Source organism: Canis lupus, chromosome 6, assembly GCF_048164855.1.
Source record: "Canis lupus baileyi chromosome 6, mCanLup2.hap1, whole genome shotgun sequence".
In the NCBI taxonomy this organism is placed as follows: domain Eukaryota; kingdom Metazoa; phylum Chordata; class Mammalia; order Carnivora; family Canidae; genus Canis; species Canis lupus.
This window is the reverse complement of record NC_132843.1, coordinates 6,110,934-6,131,500: the sequence shown is the minus strand read 5'-3', so window position 1 is coordinate 6,131,500 and position 20,567 is coordinate 6,110,934. Positions and strand designations below refer to the sequence as shown.

Genomic DNA, 20,567 nt, shown 5'->3' with positions numbered 1-20,567 from the left:
GCCCAAAATATGTAAAATTATTTATCATAAATACCAAACGAATAGGTTTTTTGTTAATAATCTGTTAGCTTGATGATTTTCATTACAAACTGAATTTCCACCAGCGCCTAGTAACTTAAAGTGAGTCTGTCACATAATTATGGTAGTTGAGATATTGCTGAATATTTAAGACTAAAACTGTAAAGGATACATTTGGGCAGAACCCTTAAAGACCTTTGACTTTGAAAAATATTTATTATATATGCATATATTTGAATGCATATATAATAAATATTTGAATAATTAATATATAATATATTGCATATATAATACATGCATATATAATAAATATTTGAATATATAGCCTTAGCTATATCATCCTGTCTACAGAAAAATGTTTTCTCTAGTCATGGTTAAAAGGACCTCCATGTAATATACATATATACATATGTACATATGTATATATGTAATGGAATTAGCTGAGACTGGGTGATTTTGTCAGTTTCCTTTAGTGACATCAAAATTTTTGTAGTGATACTAGTCATATTTTTAGGAGAAAAATCTTGATTAATTTATACTTTATAGAATTAGTTTCTGTGTTACTGACCTTTTAGTAGAAAGACAATGTGTAATTAATTATAATTAAGTGAGGCAGTATACAGAGTGATGTCGTACTTGATTTTACTTCCTATATAGATTTTGCCTTAGATTTAGCATTTTCAACTGGTTATATTCTCTTCTTCCCCAGCTCACCCCTAAACTCTTGACTATAATTCTCTTACCTACATCTATTACTATAGAAATACAGTGAAAATAAGTCCTCAGGTAGCATACTTATTTCCAAGTAGATGTATGACTGCTCTTCTTATGTAAAGCAGAATTAAAATACCTAAACTTTCGGGTGCTCAGCTGGCTCAGTCGGTAGAGCATGCAACTCTTGTTCTCGGGGTTATAAGTTCAAGTCCCATGTTGGGTGTAGAGATTACTTAAAAATAAAATCTTTAAAATACCTAAACTTTACTTAGGAAAATTGTGGCTTAGAAGTGGAGATTTAGAAGAGACTATATAAAATTACCTGATGTTTTATTTCCCTGTCTCTAAGCTACATTTCTCAATCAGTTTAGGGATATGAAAACTGTAATGATTTGTTTACTAAAATACAGGTATAATTTTTGTTAGTGTTACTTCTTTGGCCATATAGTATAAATAAGTAATATAATTAGTCCTTAAATAGATTAGTTGTGGTTAGTGAACTATTATAGAGCAAAGGAACAGCCCAAAATATATATAAGATGCCTGCAACAGTTGTGAAGTATTCCCAGTGAAGCCTCAGAGAATCTCTGAAACTTCCAATCAGTTTATTCAGGAAATAGCCTTGCAAAAGACTGAGATTAAAGAGAGCCACAGATCACTGTAAAGACCTCTCAGAAGAGGAGAGACCTGTTGTAGAGATACACCACAATACTGCTAAAGAAATGAGTTTTTCCCTTTATCAATACAAAAAGAATTCCAGAGATTTAAGGAGAGTCAAGTGAATGAAAGACAAGAAGGCCAAGATGAACAAACAGAACAATTTATCTTGGAAAATGTAAATAATATAGAAAACAGAAGGATGACTTCTTCTCAGTACTCTTGAAGATCCTTGGAGGGCAATCAATCTACTAACCATAACAACAAAAGGCCACTGTAAAAAGTAGACCTGGAAAGTCCTTGGAATTCTAAATATTTATCATTACTGAAAATAAATATTCTATACAGGACTAAAGAACAGACTGGACATTGCTGAAAACCTTGAGATCAAAGAGAAGAGCAACATATAAAACATTTTTTAAAAGACACTAAAATATGAGGGAAAAAAAAACAAAAAACCTACACAGGATAATATATTCATCCTACAAAAAGAGCAAATGCTGAGACGAAAATAATTTTCTTAATTGAAGAAAATATCCTTTAAATAGAGATTTATGTTTGTGGATCAAAGAGGAATGTTAAAGAATAGAAAGAAAGGAAGAAAGAAAAAAACATCTAGATACATCACAACTTCAAGGATATTTTTTAATCTTACAAGCTCCCAGAATCACAGAGAAACAAGTTGCTTACAAACCAGAGATTGGCATCTTATCTCTCATTCTTACATATGTTTTAGAAGACAGGTGGAGCTGTAGTTACAACATTCTGTGAAGTATTATTTTGAACCTAGAATTCCATTCCCAACCATATATCACTCAAGTGTCAAGGCTAAAGAAAAACATCCTTGGACATGCTTTCTGTTCTTTTTCTGAAAAAAGTTATTCACATACATTACTCTTTGGTGACACAAAATACAAGTCTAAAAGGAAGATATAAAGACTAAGGATTTTGGTGAAAAATTCCAGAGGGACAGCAATGAGCAATTGGCATATTTTTGAAAAAAATGTCACAGAGCTTTATGAAGAATGTTATCAAGAAAAGACTATATAACAATACACATATTGTGTGAATTCGATTCTGAGCATTCACTGTTTCTGGAATTATTGATATGAAGGCGTATTGTCTGAGCTGATGAACAAGAAAAAAAGGTGAAAACTCCAGGGAAAATAGAACATATGAACAATTTATGGCCTAATTATAAAGAGGCTAAAATGTGACATGATTGGGGGCTGCTTACAGAGCACATGCATGCTTTCTGAAATGACAGAAGTGTCCCTTGGTTTGGTCATTTAGAAGAGGCAAGAGAACAGATCTGAATTCAGAAATTCTGTTCACTTTCTTATTTCTAAGTTAGTTAAACTCAAATGTAGTACTCTAAGTTATGAATGAGTCTGTTGAGTGGTGGGATTATTTTATGGGTAGCTTTTCTTCTTTACTCCGCTCTATTTCTCTGGTTTTCTATCATGAACAGTTTTACTTTTATAATAAAAGAACAGTAAATGCTGTTTGAAATGCATTTAAAATAATGAAATGAAAACAATCTTTATAATAAAAATTGCCAAAGAAGTATAGCTTAGGACTTTTTATGTACTAGCCCATCACTGAATAAAAGTGACATACAAAGCAAACACCATCCCAAATGTAAAGTTTCTTTTTTCTTTTTTTTCTTTTTTTGTAATACTCCCAAGTGTTAAAAGAATACTTAGTTCTGTTTGAACTACATTACATTACACACCACACACACACACACACACACACACCTTTCAACATTATAGATATTTTGGTAATGGAAATCCAGTCATAAAGCATTTTTCTCTACTCTTTTTGAAATGGCTATTTAATAATAAAGCTCAAATTTTAGTATTCAGTATTATCCAGGTTTGTTCCCTGGATCTCTAATTGTGGGCAAGTTAATTAACCTGTACGTGCTAATAAGTTCCACGTCTATAAAACAGAAATTACCGTACAACCCTCATAGAGGTGTGGCAAACAAAGGTTAAGTGAATTAATATATGAATGCACATAGAATATCAGTTGGCCTGGATATAAGCACTTGATAAATATTAGCTTTAAAGATTGTGAAAATCTGAAATAAGGTTATCACATTAGACATCTCCAGCTATTTAAAATGAAATATTGAGAACTGTACTAATATTGCAGCTTGTAATCTTTAAATTAAAAATGTCATTTTTAATTTAATGTATTTACCATTATAAAGATGAAAATCTAATCAGGTTCGCAGATTTATAGTCATTTAAGATAGTCACAGCATAGCTGCCTTTCCTTTATTTTTTTATTTCTAGCTTTATTGAGATATGATAGACATGTAACATTGTGCAAGTTTATGGTATATAGTGTAATGATTTGATAAATGTGTATATTGCAGAATGATTACGACAGTAAGGTTTGATGACACATCCATGGCCTCACATAGTTACAATTTTGGGTATGTGGTGAGAACTTTTAAAATCTACTTTTAGCAACTTTCAAATATATAATGCAGTGTTAACTGTAGTCACTATGCTATACATTATATCCTCAGAACTTACTCATAACTGGAAACTTGTATCCTTTAACTACCTTCACCCATCTTCCCTATCCTGTGACTTTTTTTCCTTTATAAATTGTATTAATAGTCATGAATGAGGTGTTTTTAAACTCTTATTTCATATACTTATGGAATACTTAAATCAAGATATTGTATATCAAAATCAAGCAAAGAATAGAGAGCGAGTTCATATTTGAAATTCAACTTTGACGTCAGGTGGGTATGTTTAACAGCATTATTTGTTACTTTCTTAATTCAAATCATTTTACAGGTAGTTTAACAGTAAATCTCATTTAATATAATGCTTTATTATAGAACCTAGGGTTTTGTGGCCGAGTTATTTTCTTGAGACACTCAGTCATGAAGTAAACTTAGAAGTAGAAAGTATTTATATGAATGCTTATGGATTATAATATAATAATATGGCATAATTATAAGCATTCTTTTAGTTCATCTTAGCTATATTTAGAGTTTTTATGTACTCAGAAGTAACAGCATGATGGTTGTGAGTACTAATATGAAAGTCAGAGAAATGCGTTTGAATATCAAGCTCTACCACTTACTGACTATATAGTCGTGGACAGATTTATTATTAACATTCTTACATAGTAGAATCCTAGACATATAAGGTGGGTACATAAATAAATGAGGTAATTTATAAGCTTGAATAAATATGGTATTTTAAGCTTTCTCTGTGGATTATTTTCAATAACAAAGTTCTCATCTACTTACTAAGTTGTAGAAGAAACACTTTTTATTTTTTTTAAAGATTTTTATTTATTTATTCATGAGACACACACACACACAGAGGCAGAGACATAGGCAGAAAGAGAAACAGGCTCCATGCAGGGAGCCCGATGCGGGACTCGATTCCAGGACTCCAGGATCACGCCCTGGGCCAGAGGCAGACGCTCAACCGCTGAGCCACCCAGGCATCCCGAAACACTTTTTAAAAATCATTCTATAATGGCATTAAATTGCAATTAGCAAATGAAACAGTTGTATAATTGAGTCTCTCTGTCTCTATTCCCATTTCCATTTCCCCACCCTTCTTTGAGGAACACTAAAAAATCCTTTGCATGAGTGGTTGTCTTTTTATGACTAGTATTCTGATGTTTAAAAATATAAATTCCACCAGACATTAATACAAGAAAATTGTTCTTGGTTCGATCTATTTCTTGTTTCTCCTCACTGCCTCTCCTCCTTACCCCAGGAAGTCTTTGTCTGCATATGTCCATTTTTTTACTTGAAAGACAAGTGGTTTCCATTGCCCTCATTCTGAAGAACTACTTGCTTCCATTGTAACCCTGTAATAAGTGAAATAAGTTCCTGGAGTCAGCTTGAATCTTTTTGTCTTCAATTTTCTGATACTAAATTAAACAAATACAAAAAGTTATGGGATTCAGTTTTGGCTTTTTAAGTTAACATGTGCTCTTTTGAATTTGGCATGTTAAATGTACATTTTACTTAAGTGCTTTTTATTTAACAATACATTTTTCTCTTTTTATCTAAGCACTGGATTACTGTGTATCACATGCATGGTATATACCTGGATAATACTAAGCACGTTATGTAAGTTCATGTACTTACATGAACTTACATATACTACTCACAAATAGCCCTGTGAGTTAATCCCTAATGATAGATGACTGTTAAATGGCAGAGCAAAGATTTGAACCTAGAACTAATGACAGAACCTATGTACTTTTCCATTGTATCATGCTGTTTGTCACTGGGTGTGAAAAGTTCAGAGTCTGATGGTCCTGATATCAGCCTAAAACTACAATATGAGTTTAGTATATATTTATTTAACTTAATGATAACTGTTACAAAGTGTACCATGACTAAATTCATGTTCATTATGTTTGAATGTGGCACCTTCTGTTAGCCACAAAGGGTTCTGAAATGAAATAAAATTGCTGGTGTTTTTTGGTTTTTGCCATAGTCTACCATTCATTAATTTAAAATCTTTAAAGAAAGTTTACATTTCATATATATAACATATTCCTGAAAATGTGCTTACATGTTACCTGATTCTGCACTCAAAAAATTAAGAAAAAAAAATTTTTAAAACCTCCTTAAATATAGTATATATGTGTAGGGTTTTTTATTTTATTCTGTATATTGCATAATGTATTCATTTTTAAAAACCATTTTTAAACAGATTACAGTAATTGTAAAATTAGTGATTTTATTTTTATTATCAAATTATTCAAATATATGCAGAAGTAGAAGGGACAGTATTATGAACTCATATGTATATATGACCCAGTTTTACTTATTTCCACCTTGTGGCTAATCTTGTTTTGCCTCTCTCCATTCTTCCATACCCCATCATTTTGAAGTCATTTCACTGGAAATGTTTCAGTATCTATAAAAGAATAGAATTTTTTTTACTTGAAACATAACAATAATATCATTATTATATCTAAACTAATGAAATGTTATTACTATTAAATATCCAGTTATTGTGATGCCTGGGTGGCTCAGTGGTTGAGCATCTGCCCTCACCTCAAAGCATGATCCCGGAATCCGGGATTGAGTCCCATATCGGGCTCCTTGAGGGAAGCCTGCTTCTCTCTCTGCCTGTGTCTCTGCCTCTCTCTCTGTCTCTCATGAATAAATAAATGAAATCTTTTATAAATAAATACATACATACCCAGTTATTGTTCCAAGTTCTGATTGTCTCATAAAATCAAAAGATTTTTTTCCTTAACTTTCTCAAAGTCAGAATCCAAATAAAGTCCATTGATTTCATATTGGTTGATATGTCCAAGTATCTTTCAATCTATAGATCTCTCCCTTGCATTCTTATGTTCTTGCAATTGTTGGTTGAAATACCTTGATCATTTGCTGGTAAATTTTCCAAAAGTCCAGGTTTTGCTTATTGCATCTCCGTGATTTCATCTAAGGAAAATTACTTTTCCAAATATTATCTTGCCTCAATTTCACATTTTCTTAATTTATCTACAGTGACTTTAACATTGAGAAGGAAAAGTTGTAGGATGCCTGGGTGGCTCAGAGTGTGATCCCAGGGTCCTAGGGATTGAGTTCTGCATTGGGCTCCCCACAGGGACCCTGCTTCTCCCTCTCCCAGTGTCTCTGCCTCTCTGCCTCTCTCTGTCTCTCATGAATAAATAAGTAAAATCTTTAAAAAAAAAAAAAAAAGGTTGCTTGTGGCTATTACAAAGAAATTTTGGTGAGGTTGAGCAGATTTTTTTTTTTTAATATTTATTTATTCATGAGAGACACAGAGACAGAGACACAGGCAGAGGAGAAGCAGACTCCCCATAGGGAGTCTTATGCGGGACTCAATCCCGGATCCTGGGATCACGCCCTGAGCTGAAGGCAGACGCTCAACTGCTGAGCCACCTAGGCGTCCCTGAGCGGATTATTTTAATGGTTCTGATCAATTTTCCTAATTTTCATCAAGACTGAGGTGAACATTAGGCTTTTTTTGAAACTAATTTCTATCGATATTGGCATAAAATCTTCGTATAAATTATTAAAATACTTTACATGCTGATTTTGCCCATAATTTTAAAACCTTATTTTCATAACTTTTCATAATATCAACTACTGTACATATATTTGTGTTTCATATGGGTCTCTAATTTTCCTGTTCTTCACAATTGAACATTCTTCATTGAGCTTCTATTTTTTTTTAAGATTTTATTTATTCATGAGAGACATAGAGAGGCAGAGACAGGCAGAGGGAGAAGCAGGCTCCATGCAGAGAGCCCGACATGGGACTCCATCCCGGGTCTCCAGGATCCCGCCCTGGGCTGAAGGTGGCGCTAAACCGCTGAGCCCTTCATTGAGTTTCTGAAGGGGGCTAAAGATTTACTATTATTACACCTATTCAGTTTCCATCTTAAAACTGTGTCCAGTTTCCCTGATAAATACAAAACACTGTATATTCAAATAACTGTATGAACACTATAAAAATGGTGCCATTGGTTAAAAGTAAATTTCTGGCTAAATAAAAAAGCTTAGTAGCTGATAAATAAGAGCATGAGGTCAATATAGGAAAACAGGCATGTTAGTCCATAATGTGTGAAAGTGCAAGATATATATTGAATGTTCAAGGTGGCACAAAGCAAACAAAAGAGCTGTGCTCCACATGGCAGGTGATACGGGAACTAACAGCATGTGGATGAAATGTTTGCCACCTCTTCAAATTGCTGAGTTTAAAGGAGACCTGGATCAGCAATGAATTACCCAGATAGGAGCACCTAGGTGACTCAGTGGTTGAGCATCTGCCTTTGGCTCAGGTCGTGATCCTGGGGTCTTGGGATCAAGTCCCACATTGGGCTCCCCACAGGGAGCCTACTTCTCCCTCTGCCTTTGTCTCTGCCTCTTTTTCTATCTCATGAAAAATAAAATAACTGGGGGAAAAAAAAATTACCCAGATAGTATCAGTGGCAACATCATTTGCCACCTGGGTACTATACAAACTTGTTGAGTGAATAAGTTTATGTTTCGTGTTTATATCCCTTTCTACAGTCCTCCCCTTCTACCATATGTAGCCCCACTTGATTTCTTAATGTGATTCTGAAATGCCCTATTTGCATATTTATCTACATTTATTAAGCACTCACTATATGTTATTATGAAAGTCCCCAGGTCTTAGTCATGAATTTATGTTTAAAGTATTTGTTGAATAATACAGAAAACAAGCAGAAAATTACAGCTACCTCACTGAAGTTTACCGTCCTACAAAGGACTCTCAAATTCCTTAAATAGGCCATTTTTTTTTCCTCAGTAAGCACACTGTCATCCCCACCATGCTCCATCCCACAAATACAAAATAGAAGTTTTTCATTCTCTGGATGCTACAGATTTAGGCAGATGCTGTTAAAAAATAAAGTCATATATTATTGTAGGTTTATAGTAAGCTGAATCTTGTGTGTACGTGCACACGTGTATGCATGTATTTAAGCACTCATTTAGAATAGGTGGAATGCATTGAGGATATAGTGGAGTAGATAGCCTTCCCTTTGCCCCTTGCCTTTTTTTGAGGAACAGGCAATCTTTAACCTCCCATATCCCAGTGATGAGAATAACAGATAAAATGCACACCTTTTGGAAGTGATGTTCCCAAAGGATAAATGAGAAGTTAAATGTATCTCCTCCGAAACCATTCCAAATAAACATGTAATCTCCATAAATACCAATGCAAACATAGCCTCAAGATGTCCCCTGCTCACATCTTCCCTATAACAAGTGACTACCCCAAGTCCTTCCTATATATAAATTCTTGAAGTGCTCCTCCCCCTGACCTCTAATCTAAAATATCTTCTAGTTAAGTAGTTGGGAAATAATAAAAAGAAACTGATCAGGGGATCCCTGGGTGGCGCAGCGGTTTGGCGCCTGCCTTTGGCCCAGGGCGCGATCCTGGAGACCCGGGATCGAATCCCACGTCGGGCTCCCGGTGCATGGAGCCTGCTTCTCCCTCTGCCTGTGTCTCTGCGCCTCTCTCTCTCTCTGTGACTATCATAAATAAATAAAAATTTAAAAAAAAAATTAAAAAAAAAAAAAGAAACTGATCAGAATCCACATAAAATATGCATGTAAATTTGGGGAAGAGTGAGTAAAATACTGGTATCACCAATGCAAATAGCAAGAAGAAATGAGAGGTGAGAGATAATGTAGAAAATACTGTTAAGTCAGACAAAAGCATCCTGGGCTACATTTCCTCAGGGTGAGGTAGCCTTGGACAAGCTACTTAACTGGGTCAGACTCTGTTTACATGTCTCTTAAATAGGAATAATAATTGCTGTTATGAATAAATGGTAGTAGGAGAGATAGTGTTCCTGATTTTGAAAAGTCTCATACCATCATCTTTGTATTTTTATTTTGTTGTAGATAGGAAGCCATCAGATGAAGAGACATAATCTGTTCTATAATGCTGGCCACATTTTAGTTAAGGTGATAACTGATCTAGGCAAGAAATGATGAGAACCTGAGATGGGACAGTGGTAATGGGAATAGAGAGAACATGGATTTTAAGAGATAGTCCAGAGATTAAAACTTTGAACAGTTAATTCTGGAAGTTGTGGAATTGAGAATGTTAAGAATGGCTCTGAGGTTTTCAGTTGGAGTAAATGTGTTAATTGATATGCTACAGAAGTGGGAAATAGTGGCTTTCAAGCAGCAAGAGGAAACAGCTGTGGAAAAGAAAGAAGGGAGTTGAATGTCCTCAATTTTGAGTTAGGATGATTAAAAGGAGTCAAAGAGTGTCCAAGTTAGACATCTGAATCTCAGAGGAAAAGCAGAGACCTGGACTTCACTATAAGTTCAAGTTTAGGGTCATGGTGTATATAGTTTTGTATCATCATCATCCATTAGAATAATTATATGTTTTCTAAAAGTAAATATAATTCAAACCATTTTAAAGGTGCAGCCTCTCTCCTGAATTTATTAGGCTTGTGAGATGTAATTGGTTTGTCAAATGCACACTGGTTGTTTTGGAAAGATTTTGAAAGAGGGATTTACTTTATATATTATCATCTCCCTGAATTGGTCACATGTGCTCTGTTTGGCTGCCACCCCTTTTGAATACAAGAAAAGATGGAAATGTATGGTAGCCTCAGTAGGAAAAAAGTCAAGCCTAAAGATAATGACCTCAAATAACATTTAACTATTGTGTAAGGTGTCACTAATATTTGCTGCAAATATCTAAAAGTGCCTTAAGAAGTACAAGAGTAAATTTCAAATGTATTGAAGTGTTTTTAACCAACTAATCTTTTATTAGCATTTTTTATGGAAAAGAAAAATGTTTTAATGAAAAGTTTAATATTTGAATGGTTGCTTAACCTTTGTATTTCTTTTTCTTTCCTAGTTTCCCAAATAAAATTGTTTGAAATAAAAAACATTAATTTTTATTTTTTTTTAATTTAGAGAGTATATGGGGGATGCCTGGATGGCTCAGTGGTTGAGCGTCTGCCTTCGGCCTAGGGCATGACCCTGGAGTCCCAGTATTGAGTCCCATATCTGGCTCCCTGCATGGAGCCTGCTTCTCTCTCTGCCTATGTCTCTGCCTCTCTCTCTCTCTCTCGTGAATAAATAAAATCTTTAAAAAAAAAATAGCATGTGCATGAGCAGGGGAGGGGTAGAGGGAGAGAATCTTAAGCAGGCTTTCATGCTCAGCATGGAGCCCAACACAGGACTTGATCTCAGAACCCCAAGATCATGATCTGGGCCGAAATCAAGAACCAGACACTTAACCAGCTGAGCCACCCAGGTGCCCCAAACATTAAGATTTTTTTAAAGGCACTTTTTGTCAGAAATAATTTGATAAATGATTTAAATACAAATTCAGATTTATTGCTTACCTAGATAATTGAAGACCAAAAGATTGGAACAAAAGGAAAACTAACAGTATAATTATAGGCATGCCATTTTGACTACTAGAATTTGAGGATTTGGAGAGCTGAGGTGATTTTCTCACTGTAAGCAGTCCTCTCCTAAGAAAGGCAAAACATATTTTTTTTAAGTTACTATCACACTATAATTGCAGGACCAGCTCTATGTTCCTGTTAAAGTAAATCAAAAGGTCTAAACCTTACTTAGGGAAGAAGAAGAGATTAGGGAAGAAGAGAGATTTCCAGCCTGTTCTGCAATTGAAATGATGTCATGGAGGTATAGTACGTACCTGTGCTGAGATCAGACTCACCAGCTTCATGAGAGCAACACAGGGTTATTGCCACCAGCTGCTGAGAACCACCGGCAGTAGAGCAAGCCCAGTAGGCACGTGCAACTCATTGACCACAGCCAGGTTACAGTCCTTCACTGGACTAATTCCACATTCTCATCATGGACATTAATTAGTGTCAAGCTAACTTTCTCACTTTAAAACTTCACTTTTTTCCCCTTTTAAAAAAGTCATCTTTGAAAAAGATCCATAGGAAAAGTATATTTGCATTGGAGAGTATTGCTTAATTACCTTCAGTTGATGAATCAGGAACACAAATAAATGATAGACCTTAATCTCTCAGGGTACACATATTTGTGTAATTTCCTTGGAATTTGCATTTAACCTTGAATGTATATATTCAAGATAAGCAGTATGATAAGTGAAACATAGGGATGCCTGAGTGGCTAGCAGTTAAGTGTCTGCCTTCGACTCGGGTTGTAATCCAGGGGTCCCAGGATCAAGTCCCACATCCAGCTTCCTCCATGGAGCCTTCTTCTCCCTCTGCCTGTGTCTCTGCCTCTCTTTCTGTGTCTCTCATGAATAAATAAATAAATTTAATTTTTTTTTAAAAAGTGAAACATACGTGAGATTATATGTGTGGTGTAATTTAAGAAATGTAGTAATATACCTAGACAAAAAAAGACCAGGAGAAAATAGGCTGAAGAAATTATGAAGTGACATTAAACAGTAAATACAAACACATGGCAAAATGAGCCACATGAATAAAAAAAAAAAAAAAACAGTGACACTATTTTATACCTATTAATGAACTTTTTAGATACATATTTGGTAGGCTCCACACCCAGCAAGGAGCCCCCAACACATGGCTTAAACTCAGAACCCAGAGATCAAGACCTGAGCTGAGATCAAGAGCTGGACACTTAACTAACTGAGCCACCCAGGTTGCCCGCCTATTAGTGAACTTTAAAAAAATATATTTTTCCAGGGTCCCTGGGTTGACTCAGTTGGTTTAAATGGCTGCCTTCAGCTCAGGTTTTGATCCTGGAGTCTCAGGATCATGCCCCACGTTGGGCTCCCTGCTCAGTGGGGAGTCTGCTTCTCCTCTGTCTCCCCCCAACTCCACTCCTGCTCTCTGCTTGTTCACTCTCTCTCAAATAAAATCTTAAAAAAAAAACTTTTTTTTCTGATGATAAAAATAATCTGTTTTGCTAGGAATTTGGAAAATACAGAAAAGTTTGAGGATAAAAATCTCCCATAATTCCTCCAGCAAAAGTTTAGTACTATAGATACTTTTTTGATACATTTTTCATTTCTTTTTTCATACACAAATTGATTTTCAAGTAACGTATACAAAAATTTTTTCCACATTATTATATATCTAGAATATCAAATTAGAAGCAACCTGAATGTCCCTTCAGTAGAAGAATCAGTTTAAATGATTACAAATTAACTCAATGTAATATGAGGCTTTAAAAATAGTAATGATTTAATTTCAGTAGAAAATGTGATCTGTTCAATGGGAAAAGGCCATATGTAAAATGGTATGCATGCTGTGATTGGATCTGTGTATGTCATAGTTACTTCTATGCCCTGAATCCCTGTACATCTTTCATGCCTCAGCTTCAGTGCCACTTATTTGAGAATCCTGCTTTCCTTCTCTAGTTTTCCTAACCAGACTGTTTCCCAAGTGCACCCTTTCGACCTAGTACCTATTACCTTTTTAGCAACCAACAAGTTGTGCAACTGTTAAAGAGGCAAGACTGTCTTTTGATCTTGTCACCCCCTACACACCTAACACTATGAGCCTGGTGGAGCAGAATAAATATTTATTGAAGACTTAATCTCAGTGTAGAACTGAGGTTTTGTGGGGTATATCAAAGAAAAAAAAAATCATTCCTAATTTCTAATAAAAGTAATCATCTAATGAGACAATATAATAGAATAGCTATAAACCATAAAAAATCCTTGAAAAGTACACATAGAGATAAGTTCTGAAGAACAAATTATAAATAAAGCATTAACAATAGAAAATAACACCTGTTATATAAGTACATATTCTTTTTTTTTATAAGTACATATTCTTGTAGTCAATCAAAGATCAAAATAAACAGTGCTCCCAAAATAGATGTTCCTTTTTGCAACATAAAGTTCTGTAGTTTGATACTATATATTGCAATATTGATGGCTGGGAATGGGGAGCATTTGCAACATCTATAATTCTAAAAATGTTCCTTTTTATACCATCTATCAGTATAACCATTTCACTCATCAGAATAATCCTCTTTAAAAATAAGATTGTGATCTCTCCAGGGCTCCTATGCAGTGCCCAGTGTCTTACACCCCAAAATGCTTCTGGAATTTGGATTTTTATGTGAGAATATTTGGGGGCTAGATCACTTTAGTTAGAGGAAGTTTAATGTATTAAATTTACAATTCTAATAAACAATTTTAGTAAGTACTTAGCAAACTTACCATTTTTATAGTGAGGTTGGTGTTTCCTCCTTGTCAGAGGCCTCAGTTTTCATTGCTTTTAGTTAGAAGCCCAGGTTTTCTTTTCAGATTAAAGCCCAATGTATACAAGATACATTTCAGCTAAAAAAAGATGCCAACCTAGGAAGAAGAAAAATCTTTTTCTTAAAAATGACATAAGGGGTGCCTGGCTAGCTCAGTCAGTGGAGCATGTAACTCTTGATCTCAGAGATGTGAGTGCAAGTTAGGTAAGAGATAACTTAACAATAAAATTTTTTAGGGGATCCCTGGGTGGCTCAGCGGTTTGGTGCCTGCCTTTGGCCCAGGGCGTGATCCTGAAGTCCCAGGATCGAGTCCCACGTCGGGCTCCTTGCATGGAGCCTGCTTCTCCCTCTGCCTGTGTGTGTGTGTCTCTCTCTCTCTCTCTTTCTCTCTTTCTCTGTCTCTCATGAATAAATAAATAAAATCTTTTAAAAAATAAAAATATTTTAAAAAGATACAATGAAATAGAATCTAGTAATGTTTTGACTGCATTTATACAACTTGGATGCACTTAAACTTTCATGTACTTAAAATTAATTTTAATGTACTTAAAAATGTGTAGAAGTTGAGCTCATTATCTCCCCCATTGTCTTAGAGTCCGTATTAATGTCAAATCTAAATTATAGACAAGAAAATTAAGGAGCATAGGAGCTTCTTTCAAATACATATTTATTCAGTTTATCTTTTATAATCTTGATTATGTAATTGGGAGATGCATTTCCTTAATTTTTTTTTTTTACCAGTTATGTGTCTTGTGTAAGTGAAACCATTCACCTTTATATAAGTTTCTACTTTATGAGGATCACTTGACCACTTATGATTTTATTCATAAAAAAATTCTGAAACGGGGGTTCCTGGGTGGCTCAGTGGTTGAACGTCTGCCTTTGGCTCAGGTCATGATCCCGGGGTCCTGGGTTTGAGTTCCGCAGCAGGCTCCCCATGGGGAGTCTGCTTCTCCCTCTGCCTATGTCTCTGCCTCTCTCTGTGTACCTCTCATGGATAAATAAACTCTTTTTTAAAAATTCTTAAATATATAAGACATTATGTGATATTTACTTAATTAAACCCTATAAGTTAGTGGTTCTTAGTCATTTTTGCATCAGTGAATCTTACTTCAGTATTCTTTGTCCAGAAAAAAAAAAAAAATGTACATCGGGATGCCTGGGTGGCTCTGCAGTTGAGTATCTGCCTTTGGCTCAGGTCATGATCCCATGGTCCCAGGGATCGAGTCCCATATGGGGCTCCCTGCATGGAGCCTGCTTCTCCCTCTGCATCTGTCTGTCTGTCTCTCTCTCTCTCTCATGAATAAATAAAAATCTTTTTTAAAAAGTACAGTATATAAAATTTTGTATAACAGTATCCAGCCAATGTGTCACTAGATAGATAGATAGATATATGTATAATGTATATGTCCTGTATCTTTGATATATGAATTCTGAATTCATTATACTATATGCTTTTAGAAGTGTCAAGGGATCTCATTATGAAGCAGATTCTGTATAAAGGTTTTCCAAAATACTGTAGTAGAGTTCATAAATAGTTTTATTGCATTATTCACATATGATACTGAAACTTTCTTTCTGAATTGAAATAGTTACTTTATATGCTATATTTTTCTCTCAGCCTTATTTTCCTGACAGTTTCTCTTGACCAACAACAGATTTTCTCTTCTTCTTCTAGATTCTGAAGAGGCTCGGTCTGTAAATCCTTCCAGTGTTGATGAAAATATTGACTCTGAGACAGAGAAAGACTCTCTCATCTGTGAAAGTAAACAGATAATTCCCAGTAAAGCACCTCTTCCATCTGCTCTTGATGAATATGAGTTCAAAGATGACGATGATGAAGAAATAAATAAAATGATTGATGATAGACATATTCTTAGAAAGGAGCTACGAAAAGAGAATGAAGCTGAAGTAGAAAAGAATAGTTTATTTACAAAACCGGAGAAAGCTTTCTATCCTAAGTCATTTAAAAGTAAAAAACAAAAGCCGTCTAGAGTTTTGTATTCAAGTTCAGAAAGTTCAGATGAAGAAATTCTTCAAAATAAAAAGGTTTCTGCTCCATGTTCTGTCCCTGAAACATCAAATTCTGATACACAAACCAAAAAAGAATATGGAATTTCAAATGAACACAAACAGAAGGGTAAAGTCAAAAGAAAATTGAAGAACCAGAACAAAAATAAAGAGAACCAAGAGCTGAAGCAAGAAAAAGAGGGGAAAGAAAATACCAGAGTAACAAACTTGACCATTAATACTGCACTAGATTGCTCAGAAAAGACCAGAGAGGAGGGGAATTTTAGAAAATCTTTTAGTCCAAAAGATGATACTTCGTTACATTTATTTCATATCTCCACTGGTAAATCTCCTAAACATTCTTGTGGACTAAGTGAAAAGCAGTCAACACCACTAAAACAGGAACATACTAAAACATGTTTATCACCAGGAAGTTCTGAAATGTCATTACAGCCTGATCTTGTTCGGTATGATAATACAGAATCTGAATTCTTGCCAGAAAGTTCAAGTGTAAAATCTTGTAAGCATAAAGAAAAAAGTAAACATCAGAAAGAGTTCCACTTAGAATTTGGTGAAAAGTCAAATGCCAAAGTAAAGGATGAAGATCATAGTCCAACATTTGAAAATTCAGATTGTACGCTGAAGAAAATGGATAAAGAGGGTAAAACATTAAAAAAGCATAAATTGAAACATAAAGAGAGGGAAAAAGAAAAGCATAAAAAAGAAATTGAAGGTGAAAAGGAAAAATACAAAAATAGAGATAGTGCTAAAGAGCTGCAGCGGAGTGTAGAATTTGATAGAGAATTTTGGAAAGAGAATTTTTTTAAAAGTGATGAGACTGAAGATCTGTTTTTAAACATGGAACATGAGTCCCTAACATTAGAAAAAAAATCAAAGTTGGAAAAAAGCATAAAAGATGATAAATCAACCAAGGAAAAACATGTTTCAAAAGAGAGGAATTTTAAAGAAGAACGAGAGAAGATTAAAAAGGAAAGTGAGAAATCTTTCAGGGAAGAAAAAATAAAAGATTTAAAAGAAGAAAGAGAAAATATACCCATAGAAAAAGAAACAGAATGTGGTTCTTTAGGAACAAATGCCAGTGAAGAATCTATAGGATTACACTCAATGGAAAAGGAAATAGAGATGGAAAAACAGGAAAAGTATATAAAAGAAAGTAAGGAAAAATCTGAGAGGCGATTTCAAACTAAAGAAAAGGATGTTGAGAAGACTGAAAGAAAAAATTCTGAAAAAGAGAAGAAGATCAAACATGAGCATAAGTCAGAGAAAGATAAGTTAGATCTTAGTGACTGTGTTGACAAAATAAAAGACAAGCTGTATTCACATCACACAGAGAGGTGCCATAAAGAAAGTGAGAAGCTAAAAAACATCACCACTGTTAAAAAAAATGACGATAGAGAGAAAAGTAGAGAAAAGATGGATAGAAAACATGACAAAGAAAAACCTGAAAAAGACAGGCATCTAGCAGAAAGCAAAGAAAAGCACTTGATAGAAAAAAAAAACAAAGCAGCAGACAGTAGTGACTACACTAAGTCAGAAAAAAGTAAAAATAAAGAAAAGGACAGGGAAGTAGATAAAAAGGAAAAATCTAGAGATAAAGAAGGCATAAATGTAACTAATCCCAAACACTTCCAGGAAGAGAAGAAGTCAAGTACAACAGACAGTTGCAAAGCACAACATGAGAAAACTTTATCCCTTAAAGAAAAAACAAAAGATGAACCTTTGAAAACCCCGGATGGAAAAGAAAAAGATAAAAAAGATAAAGATATAGACAGATACAAAGAACGAGACAAGCATAAGGATAAAATTCAACTAAATAGTTTACTCAAACTAAAATCTGAAGTAGATAAGCCTAAACTTAAGTCATCACCAGCATCAAAAGATACTCGACCTAAAGAAAAGAGATTAGTGAATGATGATTTAATGCAAACAAGTTTTGAACGAATGCTAAGCCTTAAAGACTTAGAAATAGAGCAGTGGCACAAAAAACATAAGGAAAAAATTAAGCAAAAAGAAAAGGAACGGTTGAGAAATCGTAATTGTTTAGAACTTAAAGTAAAAGATAAAGAAAAAACAAAGCATGCACTAGCTGAGTCCAAAAATAAAGAACTTACTAGGTCAAAGAGTTCAGAATTGACTGAAACTTACACCAAGGAGAAACAATCTAAAGATGCTGTAAGTAACAGATCACAATCTGTTGATGCCAAAAATATAACAAATTTAGGGAAGTCATCTTTTGTTTCAGATAATAACTTAAGCAGATCTCCTAGATCAGAAAGTGAAAAGCCAGGTCTCAGCTCCAGATCCGTATCCATGATTTCAGTTGCTAGCTCAGAAGATTCCTGCCATACCACAGTGACGACCCCCAGGCCTCCAGTTGAGTATGACTCTGACTTTATGTTAGAGGGTTCAGATTCCCAAATGTCCTTTTCCCAGTCACCTTTTTTGCCAGTTGCCAAATCTCCTGCCCTTCATGAAAGGGAATTAGATAGCTTGGCTGAACTGCCAGAACGGATTAAACCACCATATACAAGCAGACTTCCAACATCCCATCTCCGATCATCTTCTGTAGAAGATGTTAAATTAGTTATAAATGAGGGAAGACCAACTGTAGAAGTTCGAAGATGTAGCATGCCATCTGTCATTTGTGAACATACAAAACAATTCCAAACCATATCAGAAGAAAGCAGTCAAGGTGGCTTAGCTGTGCCAAGAGAGATTTGTCCTTCTCCCAAACCTGAGGTGTCCTCAAATGTGCCTGAAAGAGAACTTTCAAATGTGTCCAACATACATTCCAGTTTTGCAGCCTCTCCAACTAGATCTGTAAACAGCAAATATATTTCAGCTGATCTAAATGTTATCAAGAGTACTGCTCCATTGGGCACTTTAATGGACAATCCTGTGCATTTAGAGCCATCTAATCAGGTTGGTGTGATCCAAAATAAATCATGGGAGGTATCCGTTGACAAACTGGAATCATTAAGCACCAATGATTTGATCTGCCCAAATTCTAGTACTCCTGATCAAGATTCTTCTGTTCAGGGCTTTTGTAATTCTGAAAACAAAATATTGAAAGAACAGAACACTGACTTTTTATCCCTGCACCAGACAGAACTGCCAGGAAACTCTTGTGCTCAGGACCCAATGTCCTTTCTGCCTTCACAACAACCTTGCTCTTTTCATAGCCAATCACTTTCAGATGCTGAATCTGTTTCTAAACCTATGTCTATGTCATATGTTGCCAATCAAGAGCCAGGTATTTTTCAACAGAAAAATGCAGTTCAAATTATCAATTCTGTTTTAGATACTGATAATGAATCTACAAAAGAGATGGAAAATACTTTTGTCCTAACAGATGTTCAAAAAACAGATGCCTTTGTCCCAGTGTACTCGGAAAACACTGTTCAAGAAGCATCACCAAATTTTGAAAAAGCTAGTACTTTGCCTGTATTGCCATCAGAAAAAGACTTTAGTGGAAATGATGCCTCTTCCCAGTTAAATATACAGTATACATTTAGCAAACTAATGTATAAGTCTTCCAATGGCCATGAGGTTGAAAATAGCTCTTCTGATATTCAGGTTATTCCACATGAAAAAGAAAACAGACTGGAGAGCTTGGTCTTAACTCATTTGAATGATAAATGTGATTCTGATTTATGTGAAATGAGTACAGGGATGCCAAAAGGAATCCTAAATGAACAAGATAATCCAAAACATTGCTCTGAAGGGGAAAAGTGTTTGCTTTCCATTGAAGATGAAGAATCCCAGCAAAGCACTTTATCAAGTCTGGAAAACCATTTACAACAATCAGCTCAACCAGAGATGCATAAATATGGTCAATTAGGTAAAGTAGAATTAGAAGAAAATGCTGAAGATGATAAAACTGAGAACCAAATCCCTCAAAGGATGACTAGAAACAAAGCAAATACAGTGGCAAATCAAAGCAAGCAGATTCTTGCTAGCTGTACACTGTTGTCGGAAAAAGACAATGAATCTTCATCTCCTAGAGGAAGAATAAGACTGACTGAAGAAGATGACCCTCAGATTCACCACCCGCGGAAAAGGAAGGTGTCACGTGTGCCTCAGCCTGTGCAAGCGAGCCCCTCTTTACTACAAGCAAAAGAGAAAACTCAGCAGTCTCTGGCAGCCATTGTAGATTCTCTGAAACTGGATGAGATTCAGCCATACAGTTCAGAGAGAGCAAATCCGTATTTCGAATACTTGCACATTCGGAAAAAAATTGAAGAAAAGCGCAAATTGTTGTGTAGTGTTATTCCTCAAGCACCTCAGTATTATGATGAATATGTGACATTTAATGGATCGTATCTCTTGGATGGAAACCCCTTAAGCAAGATTTGCATTCCCACAGTAAGTAACATCACTTGATCGGCTATGCCTTGCAGTAGAAGTATAATGCAAGTCACTTACA

General features: G+C 35.0%; 1 protein-coding gene across 11 annotated transcripts in view; it reads left to right on the top strand.

The window, feature by feature from the left end:
* ANKRD12 (ankyrin repeat domain 12) overlaps positions 1-20,567 on the top strand; it is a 123,628-nt gene that overhangs the window by 83,704 nt on the left and 19,357 nt on the right. For all 11 annotated transcript variants that reach the window (XM_072828731.1, XM_072828726.1, XM_072828734.1 and 8 more), the window contains one exon: positions 15,789-20,506. In XM_072828731.1, the coding sequence (XP_072684832.1) occupies positions 15,789-20,506 (4,718 nt within the window). The remainder of the gene's footprint in view (positions 1-15,788; positions 20,507-20,567) is intronic.